Source organism: Panicum hallii, chromosome 4 (assembly GCF_002211085.1).
Source record: "Panicum hallii strain FIL2 chromosome 4, PHallii_v3.1, whole genome shotgun sequence".
NCBI lineage: Eukaryota > Viridiplantae > Streptophyta > Magnoliopsida > Poales > Poaceae > Panicum > Panicum hallii.
In genome coordinates, this window is record NC_038045.1 from 47,945,342 (window position 1) to 47,965,278 (window position 19,937).

At 48.3% G+C, this 19,937-nt stretch overlaps 2 protein-coding genes across 3 annotated transcripts; both read right to left on the bottom strand.

Annotated features, from left to right (window-relative positions):
- Positions 1 to 590: 590 nt before the first annotated feature.
- Positions 591 to 1,317, bottom strand: LOC112890354 (the record flags this gene model as incomplete). Its single annotated transcript, XM_025957257.1, has 1 exon — positions 591 to 1,317. A coding segment is annotated over one exon (510 nt), but the record flags the coding sequence as incomplete, so codon positions are not given.
- Positions 1,318 to 2,765: 1,448 nt separating this feature from the next.
- LOC112890148 (kinesin-like protein KIN-7D, chloroplastic) lies at positions 2,766 to 17,826 on the bottom strand. Of its 2 annotated transcripts, none has more exons than XM_025957024.1 (23): positions 17,572 to 17,826; positions 17,354 to 17,451; positions 16,551 to 16,640; positions 16,202 to 16,254; positions 15,688 to 15,753; positions 15,539 to 15,592; positions 14,848 to 14,907; positions 14,537 to 14,615; positions 14,127 to 14,194; positions 13,924 to 13,986; positions 13,526 to 13,630; positions 13,326 to 13,430; positions 13,145 to 13,252; positions 12,879 to 13,025; positions 12,487 to 12,669; positions 12,214 to 12,369; positions 11,708 to 11,932; positions 11,087 to 11,227; positions 10,901 to 11,005; positions 10,765 to 10,815; positions 10,189 to 10,236; positions 9,919 to 10,119; positions 2,766 to 3,576 (listed from the first exon to the last, which is right to left on the bottom strand). In XM_025957024.1, exons 1-23 carry the CDS (start codon positions 17,754 to 17,756, stop codon positions 3,061 to 3,063), a joined length of 2,907 nt encoding a protein of 968 aa, XP_025812809.1. In that variant the 5' UTR covers positions 17,757 to 17,826; the 3' UTR covers positions 2,766 to 3,060. The 2 variants fall into 2 exon arrangements, with proteins under 2 accessions (XP_025812809.1, XP_025812807.1); XM_025957022.1 differs by having other exon boundaries at positions 12,876 to 13,025.
- Positions 17,827 to 19,937: the final 2,111 nt, after the last annotated feature.

Genomic DNA, 19,937 nt, shown 5'->3' on the forward strand with positions numbered 1-19,937 from the left:
GCCATGTGGACCGAGGCTGCTGCTACCTGTTCCTGTTCCAAGGCATGTTTTAAAGTTTGGCCCTCACGTTTCCGAGCATGGCTCAAGATCAAAATTCATGTTTTAAGAATCAAGATAATTTCATTTTATAATTGCTGCGTTACACGTTGATCATAATGTTGCAATACAAGTCTCAACTTACAACTAAGTAATAAATTTATTGAAGAAAAGAAGAAAAAAAGGTTGAATACTCCATTAAGTTGCAGGATTTACATGGCGTATAAAGTCTCCTACTTTTGTGACTCGTCTAGCCCCTTTTGTGAATAATAAAAGTTCATTGGATCATGTCTTTGGATAATATTTTTTTAGTCTGCTACTTATTTTTAAACAACCTCTGCATGAAAACTATGTATATACGTATTTTGGGAGAGGCCAGAAGGCAGATTAGCCATCTACCACCTTAGAAAAGTGGTGTAAGGATGAGAGGTTTGAACCTCTGCCCGGTCCACCCACACTCTACTAGGCGATCAACTAGACCACCGTCCAATTCTCAATAAGTATATATTATAACATGTACTTCAATATTGTAGTTTATTATATTTCTCATGGTGGAAATTTAAATTCCTTATTAGAATGCCGCATCTCGATGTTGTCCTAAATCATCCACATACGTCTAATGTTTATACACAGTACATGGTGGCTTGATCTTACCATTCTAAAAATAAACATGCACAGTAATCTCGTGCTACCATAATAACAGCGTAGAGATAAAATGTAAACTCATCTTGTACTACCAGCCGGATCCCCTTCACAACCCGTAGCAAGCTTTCACTGGCCAAACAGAGGAAACCACCTCTCCTGGAACGACGAATGGTGCGAGACCAAGAAGAGCACGAGCACCAGCGCCACCGCCACGCCCCACGGCGACGAACCCGCGCCGCCGCCGCCGTACCCGTACTGCGGCCTGGGGTCCCCCGCCGCCACCATCTCCGCGAGGACGCACATGATGCCGCCCCCTCCTCCGCCGCCGCCAACCCCGCGTTCGCCGCCGGCCGCCACCCAGAGCTGCACGGCGACGATGAGCAGCAGCGGGGAGAGGATGAGGAGGCGCCGGAGCCGGTCGAGCAGGCTCCCCACTGCCGACTCGCACCATCCGTACAGCGTGGTGGCCGCGATGAGGGAGACCGTCGCGAGGAGGATGAAGGCGTACACCGACGGCTGCGCGCCGCCGCCTCGCAGTCGCTGCTGCTGCAGGTAGTTGAAGTAGTACGGCGCCGGCTGGTAGTACGGTGAGTAGTAGCCGCCGCCGCTCGCCATGTTCACGCAAGAACTGGCTGATTATTGTTGATCCCAGCAAGAAAAGAAAAAAAAAACTCGCTTCTTTTCTGAATCCAAACTAGCCTTGCTTTTGCGTTCATGGAAACGAAAGGTCTCATGTCCATCTATATATAGGCGCTCGGCGGAATGAGTCTCGAGATGGGCCACGGGCTTTGCTTGTGAGTTGGGAGGAGGGTGATTCCCTTCACAGCGACCTGAGACGTGCCACCAATGGTGGCCAGACACGTGGCGCCGACCAAGCGGCCGGCGATGAGGGGAGGATCGGTAGAGAGAGCGGCGAGGAGCATGGCTCGCAACGCTGGCATCTTGGAGGCTTGTGTCACCTGTCAAGTGCCATGGGCCCATGGACATGCAAGCTTTAGGCGATGGCAAAGCCGGGTGGATCTTCGTCACCCCATCCAACTTTCTTCCGATATGATTGATTGATTGATCCATGATCCGAGCACTTTTGGCGCATCACTGTAGCTCGCTAATTGCCATCCATGATACCATTGCACATGCCTGCACCCCTTTTCGTAGCGTACGGGTCAATGAATACCGGGTCCTTCCCGCCGCCGATCGTTAGGCTCCTACAGTGCGGCGCGTACCTGAAACAAGCAGCAGCGGACATGTAACGTGGCTAGCTTAATCGTCAGGAGCTAGCTGGTATCCCTACTAGCTGGTGTGGTTTTCTTTCTGCCCTTGTCCTCTCGCCTTGCTTTTCACTGGGCCGCCGATTAATTGAGCACCAGTGCGGCAGTGTGCCAGTGTGCCGGTGTCAAGTGTCATCGTGTTTGGAAAACGGAGCCAGCCGGCCGACTTGCGATCCCCAGGCAGGAGGCCACTGGGCCACAGAACTCTTCCTCTTCCCCAGTCACGCCTCGTCCAGGTCAACCACAGGGCATTGCGAATCAAAGCCAAGCGAAAGCTTTTCGCGGCGCCGCGCAGATCCCTATTTGTCCAGGCGCGCTTGTATACGTGCTGGGTGCTGACGCCCGGCTCTGTACTTCCACGAGTTCGTCCGTGGACGGTGCCATGCGGTCCCTGCACGTATGGAGAAATCTGGGTCATGTAACCGGAGGAGCGTCGTAGGCCATTGATCGTACCCTCCCTTTTTTTAAGCTTGGGCACACCCACACCACCACAGAAAATTCCGTATCGGCCTAACCTACAGAAACGGAGAAGAGATTGCGTCCTGACCATTGAAATATTCAGAAATCAGATCGTGTACGCATCGTTGCCATTGAAGCGGAGCTGAATGTGACATCACAATATCACAAAAAGGTCAAAGGCACTGAAGCCTGGTCATTGTGTACAGCACAGTGCAAAAGAAGCCAAGAGGAAAGAGGCGAATAGAAAGAAGGGCGAGATGAGCACGCAGGCAACTGATTGTTTCTGTCACTGTACTCATACATTCAAATGTCTTAGTCTCAAAAATACAGAGTGATTTCACCAAGACATTTGCTTTGTAGGCAAGCAGATCAAGGGCAGCATTACCAGGCTTTCATTTGTTTAAACGGGACAAACTACAAGTTGAGCTGCTGAAACCTGAAAGCCCTGAACAAACCAGACATGCATCATGGCAGTTCTGAGAACATAGGCAAAAACCTGATCGCTACATACTTGTATATAACACATACTGACCCCAACGGTCCAACCTAGCTAATTACACGTTTACAACCAATACACACGGATTCACACTGGGGCAAACCCCCACACAAGGAAAGTGCAATGCCGAAGCTCAGCCGATTTCCAGGGTCATGATCATGATCCGTTGAGTTTGGCATCCATATCATCTTGGTCAACTCCCCGACCCTTCTTCAGTTCCGCGACTAGAACCCACATGTTTGCAAGCTCTCCTTCCAGAATGGCTTCCTTCTGCTTGGACTCCTCAATTTTCTTCTGGAGTTCTGCCTCTCTTTGGTCCTTCTCCATAAGAATGACCTCCAGAGCTTGCTCCCTTTCATAGCTGGCATGAACATCTCTTCTGCTAGCTGGCTCATGCCGTTTAGTATAGGTATCCCTTCTACCAACCTTTTGACCATTGCTCACTCGCCGTTGCGTTGAATTTCTTGCTGATGCCAACTCACTTGCAAGCCTTTCATTGTGGTTCATGAGTTTGGTGACCTCTCCTGAAAGTGCTTTCAGTTCGATGCCTGCAGCTGAGGCCAGGCCTTTTGCATACATGCTTTCCTCTAGAAGCTTCTGATTGCGGGCCTCTAGTTGAGCTTTGGCTTCAGTGAGCCCTCGCAATCTTCGCTTCAGTTCATCAATCTCCAACTGAAGAGAGAATAAATAAATTAGAGCACTTTTTTTGTTACCCAATCAGTTGAAAGACCAAAATAAGTGATATAATTTAATAAAGCAGTCATTGGGTGTGTATCATAAATGAATAGTTGGAACATCAAAATCTGCTTGGCAAATTTGTCATTTGGCAAGACTAACCAGTAGTTATGTTTCTTCAAAACTGCACGAAGGTACCACTATTATTCTTATTGGCAGACACAATAGACAAACTTGAACAAAAGCATATTACAGTATATAAGTCTCACGACACTGCATTATTATTCAATTTAGAATGTAATGCAGAGTTCCAACATTCACACCTCTGTAAATGCAGAATGCCACTTTTGATGCCCCTATTTTCTTTTTGTCTCGAATACGCAAAAGAGCTGCGCACCATTTAATTAAAGAAAGAAGAAAATAGTTACAAACTAGTTCACACACACATTCCTGTTGGAGTATTATTGAGCCCATGTGTATAGGGCCCATAGAGACCCATGTACATATATAACCTCTCTACCCTGTTTAGGGTTTGGTACGGGAAAATAATCTTCTTCATGGTATCAGCCTAGGCCTCTCTCTCCTGCCCGCCGCCGGCGCAGGGGCCGCGGCAGCAGCCTCCTGCAGCCCTGGGCCCCCTGCAGCCCGACGCCGCCGCGGCCGGGGCTGCTGCTGGCGCGGGCGCCGGGGCTGCGGGACCCCAGCCGCGCGCCGCCATCGATCCGGCCGTCCTGCGGGCCGCTGCGCAGCTGCTGCAGGCCGCGGGCGCCGATCCGGCCACCCTGCAGGCCGTAGTGCAGCTGCTGCCGGCCGCAGGCGCCGATCCCGCCGCCGCCGCTGTGGCCGGTGTCGCACGGTCTGGCCTCGGGATGGCGCCCGAGGATGCGCCGCTCTCCGCCGCCGCCTTCCGTGGACAGCAGGCCGACGCCGCTCTCGCTGCGGCCCTCCTCGCCGCCAAGTCGGAGGCTTCGGTGACCCAGGAGCGGGTCCGTGTGGCTGCCCTCGCCTGGGAACGCGAGCGCGCCACGGCCGACGCCCTCGCTCTCCGGGTCGCCGAGGCGGAGCGCTTCCTCCGCATCTCCTCCGGCCAGCCCGTCGACCCTGAGCCCGGCACCTCCTCCTCCTTCCAGGCCCCGCCCGCTGGATCTGGAGCCCGGTACAACCCGACCGACCCCATGGTCGCCCAGCTCCACCTCCAGGCCGCCGGCGTCCAGAACATCAGGGCCCTGGTCTCTGTCCTCCTTGACCCCGCGTCCTCCTCCTACAGCCGCTGGCGGGACCAGGTCCTCCTCACCCTCCGCCGCTACGCCCTCGACGACCACGTCCTCGTCGACTCGCCGATCGAGGCGCGGGACGTGGCGTGGCTGCGTCTCGACAGCGTCGCCATGTCCTGGATCTTCGGGACCATCTCCCTAGATCTTCAGGACCTCGTCAGGACCCACGGCAGCACTGCGCGGCAGGCTTGGGTGGCGCTCGAGGGGCAGTTCCTCGGCAACGCCGAGTACCGCGCCCTCCAGCTCGACGCCACTTTCTGCACCTTCGTCCAGGGGGACCTCTCCGTCAGTGAGTACTGCCGGCGGATGAAGAGCATGGCTGATGCTCTTCACGACCTCGGGGATCCGGTGTCCGATCGGGTCTTGGTGCTCAATGTCCTACGGGGCCTGAGCAGCACCTACGACCACCTGAAGTGCTGGATCGCCCGCCAGAGGCCCTTTCCCACCTTCCTGCAGGTCCGGGACGACCTCGCCCTTGAGGAGATCACCAGGGATCTCGCGCCCGGATCCTCCTCGCCCAACCCCGCCGCGCTCGTTGCTACTCCACCGGCCTCCTCCGCTGCTCCTTCCACCTCCCTCCTTGGTGCTGCTCCCGCCGGGTAGACCGGAGGGCGGGGGGGGGGGGGGGGGGCGGCTGTGGACGTCGCCGGCGCCGGGGTGGTGGTGGTGGCACTGGTGGCCCTATTCCTGGGGGTACCGGTACCCGTGGCCCTGCTCCTGGGGGTACCAGTACCGGTGGGGGCCGTCGGGGCACGCCGACCCCGGCTCCCGCTTCTGCCCCTGCCCCTGGAGGTACGCCCTGGCCATCCTTCAGCAACCCATGGTCAGGGCGCATCTCGATGTGGCCGTTCCAGGGTCCGGCAGGGGGGCTTCGTCCTCAGCTCCAGCCGGCGGCCATGTTCACGGGTGCTGCTCCCCTCTTCGCACCGTCCTGGACCCCGCCCGCTCAGCCTAGCCAGCAGCGGACCTGGCCTGGGGGGTGGGACCAGGCCGCTCTAGCGCAGTCCTTTAGCACCATGGGACTGACACCGCCGGCCAGCACCGAGTGGGTCGCCGACTCGGGTGCCTCGTTCCAAACCAATCCTGATGCCGGTATCCTCTCTTCTGTCCGACCCCCACACCCCTCTTGTCCTTCTTCTATCATGGTTGGTGATGGGTCTTGCCTTCCTGTCACCACCGTGGGTTCTGCCCCTCGTCTTCCTAATGTTCTTGTTGCTCCTCGAATGGTTCACAACCTTCTTTCCATTTGCCAGTTTACTGCTGACAACTCCTGTTCTATCGAATTTGACTCCTCTGGTCTTACTGTGAAGGATTCGGCTTCCCGGCGTCCACTTCTTCGATGTGACAGTCCGGGGCCCCTTTACACCCTTCGGCTTCCTGCTTCTGCTGCCTCGCCTTTGGCTTCTTTGTCTGCTGCTTTTGCCGTGACACCTTCTTCCACCACCTGGCACCGCCGGCTTGGTCACCCCGGCCGCGACGTTTTGGCTCAGCTCAGCCGTAGTACCGATGCTCCTTGTACTAAGGCTCCTGCTGAGCACCTCTGTCATGCGTGCCAGTTAGGTCGTCATGTTAGACTTACATTTTCTTCTTCTTCTTCGCATGCTGCGCATGCTTTTGATCTGATTCACTGTGACCTGTGGACATCTCCTGTACTTAGCATGTCTGGTTATAAATATTATCTTATCATTGTTGATGATTTTTCTCATTACTCTTGGACTTTTCCTCTGCGCGCCAAGTCTGAGACCTTCCCCACCCTCATCCACTTCTTTGCCTGGGTGTCCACTCAGTTCGGCCTCACTGTTAAGGCCGTCCGGGCGGGAGTTCGATAACTCCACCTCCCGGTCCTTCTTCCTGTCTCGGGGTGTACAGCTGCGTATGTCTTGTCCGTACACCTCTCCTCAGAACAGCAAGGCTGAGCGGATGATTCGCACTACGAACGACGTCGTGCGCACCCTTCTGATCCAGGCCTCTCTACCCCCGCGCTTCTGGGCTGAGAGCCTCCACACCGCCACCTACCTGCTCAACCGTCTCCCGTCCACTGCTTCACCTGCTCCCACTCCACACCACGCTCTCTTCGGTACCCCTCCTCGCTACGACCACCTTCGGGTCTTCAGGTGCGCGTGTTACCCTAACACTTCCGCCACCGCTTCTCACAAGCTGGCGCCCCGCTCGACTCGTTGTGTGTTCCTCGGGTACTCCCCTGACCACAAGGGGTACCGATGCCTTGACCTCACCTCTCGCCGTGTTCTGATCTCCCGACACGTCGTCTTTGACGAGTCGGATTTCCCCTACTCTATCTCCTCTACACCTTCTCCCGACCCCGAGCTGGAGACTCTGTTTCCGACTGACCTGGTGGTTCAGCCACCGTTACCTGTCTGTCCTTTTCCTGCAGGTTTCCCCGGCACGCCGGCACCGTTTCCGGTGATCCCTGCGGCGCCGAGCGCGGCCCCGGTGCCCGCGGTCGCGCCACGCGCGGTCCCCGGACCTCCGGTCGTGCCGCGCGCAGACCCGGTGTCTCCCGTTGCGCCACGCGCGGCCCCGGTGCCTTCACATGCACCTGCGCGGTACGCCCAGCCGGTGCAAGTGTACCGGCGTCGCTCGGCGCCGACCCCGACACCACAATGGTACGCTGAGCCGGTGCAGGTGTACCGGCGTCGTTCAGCGCCGACACTGGCGCCGCCTCCTGCTCCGGAGGCTCCTGCGACGCCGCCGCCAGAGCCGCCGCCGCCGCCGCCGCCACCTCCTCCGGCCCCCTCTCGAGCCGAGCCGGAGGTATACCACCCACCTGTCATCCATCGGGATCCTCGGCATATCCATCCCATGGTGACTCGGCGGATGGCGTCTCAGGCCGCGACTCTCTCCGCCACCGAGGGAGAGCCGCGGGTCTCTCCAGTACCCTCCTCTGTCCGCGACGCCTTGGCGGATCCTCATTGGCGTCGCGCGATGGAAGAGGAGTACGCGGCTCTTCTTGCCAACCAGACGTGGGACCTCGTGCCGCGTCCGTCTGGTTGCAATGTGGTGACTGGCAAGTGGATCTGGACGCATAAGCGTCGGGCTGATGGCACACTGGAGCTCTACAAGGCTCGCTGGGTTCTCCGGGGGTTCACTCAGCGGCCTGGTGTGGACTATGAAGAGACCTTCAGCCCAGTCGTGAAGCCTGCTACGGTGCGCACAGTCCACTCGCTTGCGCTCTCGCGCTCTTGGCCTGTGCACCAACTGGACGTGAAGAATGCGTTTCTTCACGGCACTCTGTTAGAGACTGTCTAGTGCTCTCAGCCAGCAGGATTTGTGGATTCGAGTCGTCCGGATATGGTTTGCCGGCTCAACAAGTCTCTCTATGGGCTGAAGCAGGCTCCTCGGGCTTGGTACTCTCGGTTCGCCACGTTCTTACTGACATTGGGGTTCACCGAGGCCAAGTCTGACACGTCTCTCTTCGTCTACCGCCGTGGGGATGAGACTTCCTATCTGCTGCTCTACGTTGGTGACATTGTGCTCACAGCCTCTAGTCAGCAGTTGCTTCAAAGCGTCATCTCCTCTCTGCAGCAGGAATTTGCTATGAAGGATCTCGGTCAGCTCCACCACTTCTTGGGCGTCACTGTTGAGCCTCGCCCGTCTGGTCTTCTCATGCACCAGCGGCAGTACGCACTCGATATCCTGGAGCGGGCTGGGATGACTGATTGCAAGCCCTGCTCCACTCCTGTCGACACTCAGGCGAAGCTATCCGCTGATCTGGGTGATCCGATGGCTGATCCTACTACCTACCGGAGTCTGGCTGGTGCTTTGCAGTACCTCACCTTCACCAGGCCGGACCTCACCTACGCTGTCCAGCAGGTCTGTCTCCATATGCATGATCCCCGGGAGTCACACCTTGCTACGCTGAAGCGTCTCCTCCGCTACATCCGTGGCACTATGGACCTCGGCCTGGTACTTCACCGCTCGTCCTCTGTTGAGCTGGTGGTCTACACCGACGCTGATTGGGCTGGCTGCCCGGACACTCGTCGCTCCACTTCCGGCTACGCCGTCTTCCTGGGCGGCAACCTGGTCTCCTGGTCGTCCAAGCGGCAGCCGGTTGTCTCTCGCTCCAGTGCCGAGGCGGAGTACCGGGCTGTCGCTAACGGCGTAGTGGAGGCGTCCTGGCTACGACAGCTCTTGGCGGAGCTCCACAGCCCGCTCGCCAAGAGCACGCTCGACTACTGCGACAACGTCAGCGCCATGTATCTCTCCACCAACCCCGTCCAGCATCAGCGGACAAAGCACGTGGAGATCGACCTACACTTCGTGCGCGACAGAGTCGCAATCGGCGATGTTCGGGTCCTCCATGTCCCGACTACCTCCCAGTTTGCTGACATCTTCACCAAGGGACTGCCCTCCTCGACCTTCTCGGAGTTTCGATCCAACCTCAACGTAGCCGGTGGCTAGTTGTGGCTGCGGGGGGTTATTTGCCCTTTGTACTCTCTTCTTGTCCAGTCTTGAACACCGCTGCGCCGGTTGTTCAGACTGCGGGGGGGTGTTGGAGTATATTGAGCCCATGTGTATAGGGCCCATAGAGGCCCATGTACATATATAACCTCTCTACCCTATTTAGGGTTTGGTATGGGAAAATAATCTTCTTCAATTCCTCACAACAGATACACCACAAACAAATTAAACATGCGACCAAGGAGAGACTACTGAATTAACCCAAGACAAACAGCTTGAGCTATTTGCCCCAGCTGTAAACCACAGAGCAGACTCATCTGCTATTGGAAGCACCGTTTCTCACTATTAGCCAAGAGAAATATTGATTACAGTACTGCTAATTGGCACTTTAACAGCACTGAATTATGAGGCAGGGTAAGATTATATGAGCAGCATCTTAGATAATACTGATCATAAGATGCAGTACAATTCCCATTATGTGCCAAATACCTGGCTACAGCCTTCTAATAGCAACACATACAAATTGTGCAAGTTACATGTCAAAACTCAAAAGATTAGTCCTCCCATTTCTGACCAATATAGATTCTTCAAATCTAGCACAACAAAACACAATAATTTTGAATTACAATGCAGAGAAAAGGCAAACCTGTGCTTTTTGACACAATTCATCAGAGACATCTAAAGATGCTGGATCCAGTTTGTGAACTTGAGATCCAATTTGAACGATGATGTCTGTGTTCGGCTGAAATATGATGCTTTCTGACAATAGATCATTAGCCTCAAGAGCTTGGGAAAGCTGTTCTTGTAAGTGAGCAACTGTTTCTTGTAATTTCTGGCATTCGCTTCCCTGATAACAAGACAATTTGGAACTGGCATAAGATTGTGCTCTTTGTTTGACTTACGATCAAATCGTTACCTTTTGCTGTAGCTGGTCTTGCAGTATTCTGTTATCTGCTGTCTTCACCTGTAACAAATAAAAAAAAGGAGCATTTGCAAATATGTGCATATGAAAAATGATACACGAACAATGCAAAAGCAATATATTTGCAGGGTATCTATCCTCAGTTCGCCACTTGAGGATCAAGGATCCTAGGGACCCTAGGGAACTTATTAACCATGATGCTACACTTAAAGGAGAAATTAATACCCCTCTGGTAGTTGTGTGAGGATGAGAATGTCCCTCTCCTCTCCACTATAATAGTGCTTCAAAGGAAAGATTCAGGGGCACTGGTTCTATACTTATACTATGCACTCTGATTGCTTTGCATCCACTTCCAGATTCACCCCGAAAAATGGTGTACCACTATCTATTATTGTAGGGAAAATCCATTATATTAACTTCTCTATGTGTTATTACACTCTGGTCCCCGACTCATGCAAATGGAAAAGTTTATCCTTGAAAATACAGTATTTTGTCCCTGTTCCACTTTCCTAATTAATACAAGTGCAAACATATATGAGAAAATGCATACTCTTTGGAGAATTTATGTACCTCAAGTTCAAATGCTTTCTCATTGAGCTGCTCCAGTAGCTCAGCGTGAGACTGCAAAATTGTTGCAGCAGTTTAATAATATGTATCAATTCAGACAACTGAGTAGTTTAAAACTAATTGACTGCTGATAGTATACCAGTGGATGTTCTAACTGGTCAAGCTTCCCCTTAATCTGCCTTTCTACATTTTCTATCTGCTGCTGCTTGCCCTTAATCTCTTCATTGACTTTCTTCATTTCCATCTTCAAATATATATACAGTTTAGTTTTTCGACAACAATAAAACGTACAACAACATACTGAAAGTGAAGAAAGGGAAATTACCTCGATATGTTCATTCATTGTGCTTCTTCCAGCTTCCTCCATGAGGTGCTTTAAAAAACTTTTATGGAGTGCAACCTCCCCTGACAAGATCTTCAACTGCTCTCTCAATAGATTAACATGATCTGTTCTTTTTCTGCTGACCTATCACCATGACAAGTATCAGATGCTGTGATCACAATTTGTTTAGTGTATCTAATCAACAAACTAACAAGACACCGAGCTGTATCCACTAATTGACCAAGATCTAGCATACTCTATAGGATTGTTTATAGGCTTTCAAGAATATTTTTTTTAGTTGTTGACACATGGTATGGTTTTCATTAGATGAACAAATATCGCATGAGGAAATTTTCAGCAGCTATCTACTCACGCGCATACTTTTATATTGACACATATCTACTGAAAATACATTCTAAAAGCAACTCAAATTTTCATTTGGGTTACTTAACGTGTTACATTAACCACTTTAGTAGATTCAGTGCATCGAATGTAGTAAATTTTTTAGCACCATTGACTTACTCACATTGTTAACTTTCCTGAATATTTATGTATCTTGCATTAGTTTTGATCAAATGTGTAGTCGAATAAACATAGAAAAGATGTGCTCATATCTTGTTGTACCAAAGAAGCTTCTTCTCCGCAAAGGCCATCAGAATGAAACTCTTCATGGTCAACACTCAGTAGGACAGCTGACACATTCTCAGGAAGCAGAGAATTAGACTTCCCTTGTTCCGTTTGAAAATTAAGTCCGTTCCCTAAGGGTGTCGAAGGGGCAGTGAGTGCTTTCCTCAGGCTTGATTGGTCACCATCTGAGCTTGTCAGAGCAGCAGAACCACCGTCATGTTTCTAGTCACAGTTCAGCATGTAAAGGTCAGTAAGAAGCTGAGTTTTATGCACAACAAAAGAATGAAACCTGCTCACTTTTTCTATTCTGCTCTATATCTAACACACTTCAGAAATTTGTGTTCTTTAAAATGATCTTTGTTAGCAACAGATGGTGTCATATATACAGCCATGACAATATGGCACATTGGCTACTAGATGAAAGACTACATTTCGTATTTAAACATCATCGCTATACTGAAAATTGCCAATGCAGTAGATTACACAGTGTCTGATTTGTATACCCGAAGTTTGAACCAATTAAGAAACCCTTTGCGATTCTTCTTCTCCCATTTGGAAGAAACTTCAAGTGTTTCATCAAATCCTTCCATAGAAACAAATAAATCATTGCTTTCACAATTCAATACAATATCTTGGCTTCTATGTGGGAGACATGCCAGCTGCAGTTTTAGCAGATAAAATTAGTGCACTGAAACTGATGAAAATACAATATTGTTGTAATAAAATGCAATTTGACACAGATATAAAAGTTCATAGAGTTATCTCAACAGTCAGACCTCCTGTTCACCAAAAGAATGTCTTCTCCTTGGGATAGGATGTTGGAACAATCTAGGATTCTGAGTTGCTTTTGTGGAAACCAGGATTAGCTTCGTTAGACGTTGTATCCTCGCAAGCAAAGCAGCTTTAGCAGCTTCTTCTTGTTCCAGTCTAGACTGGAGTTTGACATTGCCATCTTCTAGCTTTTCAAGTGATGAAGAATGCTCATTAGGAACTTAGGATCCGGGCGATGGAGTGAACATGCAGCCAACATGCAGCATCAGGTAATAATACCAAAGGAAAAAAATGAACCTAGATATTGCTAACAGATATGGCCATACCACGTCCAGGAACTATAGATAAATTGAAATCCAACAGAATGTGAAAATGCAATGCATTCAAAACCTACCACCTTCTGTTTCCAGAGAATGTCACTATCTTCACTGGCATCTTTCAAAGGAGTGCCAGAAAGTATGCCCCTCTTCAGTTGGTCAAGCTCTTCCTTCAATTGGCGAATTTCATTTTGGTACTTTTTTATTAAAGATTTCTCATCCATAATCTACAAACCACAATTGCAATTTGCAAGTCTCGAAGAATTAGTCAAAGGCACAAAATAATATTTATATTATAGGGTAATAAGTCGCAAAAAGAGTATGCTAAACAAATATGCAGATACACCTTGTTTTGCGATGCCTGAATCTCAATGTGTTTTGCACGGTGGGCAAATTTTAATGTGTTATGAGTCTCTTCTGAATTGCTTGATGTTGGAGTAACAGTGCATATTAGCTGCACAAAAAGATGTCAATTTGAAAAGGTTTTAGATAACTTATTCTAAGTAATAGCCTGAGAAACAACATACAGAAACACGTCCTTGGCCACTTAAGGATGACTGTAGCAACCGTGTCAATTTGGAATCTCGAAATGGAACGTGAGTAGCTTTTCCATCAGTCAGTTTTGATATAACCTGAAATATGCTAGTAACTTATTTTATCCATATGTCTGACTAACTTCTTGGAAATAGACAAAAACAAAAAGGCCTGAGCCAGCTCAGTGGCCTACCGTTCCAAGAGTTAGCAAACTTTTATTGATATAAGATCCTTCCTTCCGGCGTACTCCCGTAGTTTCAGCCCTTGAACTCTCAGAACCTGCCAGATCGATGAGGTTCTGCAAATGAGAAAGAAAACTAAGAAACCGATGTATTTTGGCTATGTGAACACACTGAAAGTGCAGATGAAACAATATATGATGCCAAGTGTAAATGGAATGCAAAAGTGTCATATATCTAGAGTAAACATAGTGGTAAGGGACAGGAACAGATTGAGATAAAAATGCATAGCGTAAAAAGAAATGAATATGTGTGATATATGATATATCTGGATCATTTATAGTGGCAAGACAGAGGAATGGACGAGAAGAAACTTTTTTAAAAAAGAAAGGAAATAAGAAGATGATCCCACCAGCTGTGAGAACGTGACTGCCTCCCCTTCACTAAATTCGCCACAGGGGCTGCTCTCTATCGTCTGCGTGAAACAGTAAACTGAACAATGATGGAGATGCATTTACAATGTGAAATGCAGCCATGCAAATACTTTGTTCCAAAAGATTCAACAAGACGCTGAATTCTATGCACGAATTGTGATGTAACATGACACTTCATTACCAGTGTGAAAATTGTATGGCTTCTGCTGCTTAGCAGATTGAAATTAGTGGACCCAACATGTCTGTGCTCTGAAAATTGAACAAACACAATAAACTCGAAGTACATATAGCAAGTGGTCTTAACATAATGTTAAAAGGTGTAGCAACCAGCTATGAAGTATCACGTACTAAAAAGTAGACATAAACCAAACTATATTCTTAGAAATGCAAATCAATCTGTCATGTATCATTTTGACATTCTCTTTTTTCTTCCAGGTGAAGGGTGCTGTTAGCAACAATAGTCATCCTTATGGCTCAGCAAGATAGCAACCAAGAAAGAGGTCATGGAATCCAATCATGGACAATCCACAAATGAATCTGATAGTCAGGATATTAAAATAAACAAACAACTAAAACATTTAGAAAAATAACCTTCGCCAGCTGCAATAAGGGACAAGGCATGTGCAGGAGACAACACCACTTCTTCTTTTATGCCCTCAACAAATGTCCCCTGAGATAATATATGTAAGTTACAAACAATGCATCGTATCATCAAAACCATTATATGTCATAGTCATGTTATGCAATTGGCACTTTGGCAGTGTTATGCATTAGCTGCCATGTAATCAATTTGAGATTCTTTTCAAATTCATCACCCGTGGCTATCTTCTGATTCGAAAAACCCTCGCTTGATAAGACTATTACATGTATGGACTTGAGTTACTTATGGAAATATTTCGAACCTGAAGATCCTCCCTAATCCGCAAGTTCTGCCGTGAAGGATTTAGAAGATCATTGACAACCTATGATAAATGTGCTTCTCAATCAATACAATATAAAGAAAGCAAAAGAATAATATGTAATTTAGTTGATAAGTTAATGAACCATTGATACAGTAGTCAGAGTTCAATTAAATTGAATCACATTCATAGATAAATTCCACCTGCCTATCATAAATATGCAACTCCTAACATTTGTGCAAAAACATCAGCAAACAAGGTAGGCACAAACTGACAGGTCGATGATTGAAAATAGAAGGGCAAAATTGTAAATTTTCCATAACCACATTCAGACATTCTGCTACTACGTTATGTTACTAACTGTCAAAAAATGTTACTACAAATTACTTGAAGTAGTTATGCTTCTATTCCATGCTAGTACAACTGAGACACCTATATCGTTTTGATTAACAAAGAAATATTTCTACCAACCATTTTTCACTTGGTAATGGTAATTCGTTTTTAAGGTTACAAAAGCGAGCAAGTAGACAAACAAAAACAGCATTAACTCTGCTGTTTTACTAATAAATTATTTTGGAAAGTAAACTTTGATTGGGCTTGGTACCATAAAAACAATCAAAGGGTAGGGACATGAAAGCCCCACTACAATTTCACTAAGATGATCAAAGTAATAAGCATATTGGGGATGGCAAACCTCATTATAGATTTCCAAGTATGATACACGGAGTAGAAACTCTCGGTTTGGAGTCTGCAAGGAAAATAATTGGGTAGAGATGCAAGTGAATAACCCATCAATCATGCAAAACCAAAAACTTGATTGAAGTTGTTGATGCCAAACAATACCTCTTGTATTATATTAAATGCATCTTTAACAGCCAAAGGTATGATCCCGGGTGATCTTTGATCTCCCTGCTCATAAAATAAGTGTGTATTAAGAAAATATTTTCAACCATATACACACTATAGTTAATTCAAAGTTCGCTAAGAGAAATGCTATCGATACAAATGATATGCTTCAAAGAAAAGATGATAGCTATCTTGTTTCAGGAAAGGGTCATCAAGCAGAAGCAGAAAACTATACAGGAGCAGTGAGCTATGATGTTCCAAACAAAAGAAAAGGCCAAAAAAGGTACCAGATCTATATGTGAAATCGAGGCAGAACATTAGATTGCGCCCATGTAAAGTCCACAAAAACAGCGACTTAAAAAAAGTTTGAAATCGTATATATGTTACTCCACTGTTTTTGCATGGTATCGGGAGGTATACATACATTCTTCAAAGCACAGCACTACAACCATTAACTCTACAGAAGTAAAACCATGTAACAATACAAAATTATTGCAATAAGTTTTCCCACATGCATTGTATGTGTCTTCCCACTGCTTGTAACTCCATATGTGAATATTGTACCTGTGACAGTGAAATGAAGTAAAAATTATCAAAAAAAATCATGAACAATAATGAAACAAGGATGTCATGACATCATAAATTCACAATCACAAGCTTATTTCAATCAATGGGCTTTCACATAGGTTGGCAAATTCTGCACAGATTCTGCAAGATATTCAAAAAAATTTAAAAGCAATCGAACAAATAATAAACTGCAATTTACTCGAAAGTTTCCCAGAAAACATCAATGATCCTCATAAGCATAATAGACTGTAAAAGGGAAAAATATAAGAATAAGAGAACAGAACCTCAATTACCATTTATTCCATCCATGGCACCACGAACAACATGCAGAGCTGCGGCATCATATACATGACGTGTTGTTGTAGTTGGTCTGAAAACTCGATCTGATAAGAATTTCATGTTAGTCTCTGATGAAGAAACTTTAACTGAAGAAAGTAGCATGCCTTCTTATTGCATCTGCGTGTGATATCTACTGTCTTCGAAGCTGAAACTATCAATTTTAGTATCATAGCCATCCAACTTAATACACTCCTGAACCATTTATGCTGAAAACCACAGCTAGTTGCCTGCTTGACTAGTAGTTACCATTCTCTCCCTCAAGCAATTCATTCACATATCACATCTCCCACTGGTGAAATTCACAAATCGCTCAAGTCATTCTACTAGCAGTGTAGCATCTTGCCACACAAACGCGCGGATGCGCGCGCGCGGGCGCGGGGGGGGGGGGGGGGAGTGGGGGGGGGGGCAAAAACAAAAAAACTACTATTCCACTTCAAAATATTTTTTTTTGGAAGATCCGGCTAACCAACATATATATTAATAAGAAGGAAGCAAGTACATCAAACCAGTCTCATGCTTTAGCAAGGATTGCCAAGCCAGACAACAATAAGCTATTACTCGCAATAGGGTGAGCAACCAAGCAAAACTTCAAAAAATATGGATAATTAGTTAATTACTCAGCAGGGGGGAGATCAACTAGAAAACTAAGACTGCCAGACTGGTGTCTCCTGCCGCGGTAGACTAACAATAATGCTGCAATAATCAAATGTGATGGACCCACCCCCTCCAAAAACCCCGAACAGGATCAGCCACATACCGTACGCGTACGCGATGCCGTGATTCTGCTCACTCCGCACAATGGTGTCGCCATCCGCGTACCAAGCGATCTCTTCCCCCAGCCGAACCTCCCGCGGGCTTCAACGCACACACAAGGGGAAAAAAACACCACCAAAATCAGTCCGCATTGCCCAAGGCCAAAACCCAGACGATTAACGGAAAAGTTGCAGCCACATGGGGCGCAGCAGGGGACCCAACCTGAGCGGCCGGAAGCGGACGGTGACGGTGACGCTCTCCTTGGCCTCGGTGGCGTCGAGCATCGAGGCCGCGGGCGCGCCGAGCGGGGCCTCCCCCGCACGCCGCGGCGAGGACGATGTCATTGTCGGCGAGTCCTTCCCCACCGGCTCCGCCGCTGGAGAAGCATTCCAGTGCTGCGACGCCATAACGAGCCGCCAGCGAGCGGAGACCTAGCGGCGCGTGGGGGAGCTCGCCGTTGGCGCGGGCACGGGCCGCATTTGGGTGCGTGGGAACCGCAGGCGCCGCGCGCGTGCGGGTCGGTTCGGTTGGGCTCTCTCCTTTCACTTGGCTTTGAAGCGATCCGGGGGAAGCAGGGGTCCTCCGGGAGCGGGTGAAAAGCGCCTTTGTTTCGAGAAGGGCATCCCCTTTCCGTTAAAAAAAAATTCAGGCTTGCTAGAGCCTCGGACGTCCCAGACATCAGACGCTTCCTTCCAACATCGAAATAAAATATCTGAAATATTTTAATAAAAAAATAGTTCAATATAAACATCGTATTCCGAGGAAAAAAATTCTCGCCGCTACATTGAACGCATGCTCATGCAACCTTCCCTAAACATCCAAAAATATCTACTACAACACCATTAGATACCCATTGCAATATCATGATATACCTATTACAATATGGTTACCCGCTGCTCCCCTGCCACAGCCTTTACTCTTCCCCTGCAATCTCCCGGAGCTGCCCGCTATGACCGCCGCCCAAAGCTCCTCCGACAGCCTGCACGACTCGCCCCTAGAGGGGGAGTGGCAACTGGGCCCGGAGAAGGCGCGGGGGAGCGAAGGCCCGGCCCCCACCGCATGCGCCTCCGCCTGCTGCCCACCGCTCGGAGCTGCCCACCATGTTGCTGCCTGGAGCTCCTCCGGCGGCCAGCGCGGAGGAAGGCGTGGAGAGCGGCAGCCGACGCGGCTCACCCTCGCTGCAGGGGGAGTGTGGTCGGCACGAGGCCGCGCCCGGCGGCCAGAGCAGCTCCTCTCGGCGCTTCAACCTGCACGGGAGAGAGATATAGAGAGATTGCTCATCGGGGGCCGGTTTGGACGGTGGTTAAGATGTCCGACGGATCGGACACCCTATCCCTGGTATTATTGAAAAAAAATTAACCAACTTTCCGGGCATGTTTTTTTCCGGCGGTGCCATGGTGTTAAGACCGGTAGCAGCGGGATGTATATGAACGTGCAACTAGTGGTCGTATCATCGCACGCATCCGCCGGAGATAATATTATTTCAGAATAAAATAAAATATTTTAGAATAAAATAAAAGGCAGAAATTGTAGGCAAAATAAATTGTTCCAAAATACTTTTATCTTGTTTTGGAACATTTTTTTATCCTGGAACATTGTTATCTCTAGCGGATATGTGCGATGATACAACGGTTAGTCGCACGTGCTATGAATAGACGCTTCCGGAGCAGCGGGTGGATCGTCTGCGAAAATATTAGGAGTCACATGTGTGACTGGAAATCAAACCATCGCACAAGGCGGAATATTTTTTTTATATTGTTGGAATAATTGTTCCAACATCAACAAAATTATTCCGTGTTAAAAAATATTCAAATATAATCTTGTTTTGAAGAATTCATCGAAAAAATATAGTGATACAGTCGGATTTTAATTTAAACATGTAATTTTGAGAAATATAACTATACGATATCTTAACTGTGACTTCTGATAACCTCCATCGGATATCGTCGGCGGGGACGAAACTACCGTCGATGCAGAACAACCGATTGCGATCCTGCACCGGGCCGACAAGTATTCTGGGCTGATTGGGGGCAGGCATCGGGGTCATCATCAGTGTTGTAGACTCTGTATATTTTCTTATTATCAAACTTGCTTCCTATGTTTGAATCCGTACTATGGTAATCGATGGTTAAGATAAGCTGGAAACCTAAGAGAAATAAATTATACCTCAACCCTCAATCTAACTATAAATATATTTTATTTTTTTATAAAAGCTGAATTCTTCTATTCGAAATGTTAAATCAGACTTCGCTGCTTATCAAATCATGTATCAAGTGTGGAGAACCTTGGTGAGGTGGGGAAGCAAGCTATAAATAAATAATCTAGCCCCCGTACAATGTTGAATTAGCCTATTAGAAGTATCGACACAGGACTCACAAAATTGTTGAATCAAGTGCAAAAGAATATTGAATGGCGTCTTGCAGGGAGCCAGGGAGATCGATGGGCTGCAATGGTTGTGGTAGATAGGTCTAGCGGGATTTTAAGTTCTAACGCTTAGCCAGCCTATGGAAACTACATAGGAGCCCCTTATTTTGCTTGCAACACGAGGTTGCTACCACTGTGTTTCCCCGCACAGTCGTTTAGTCTGT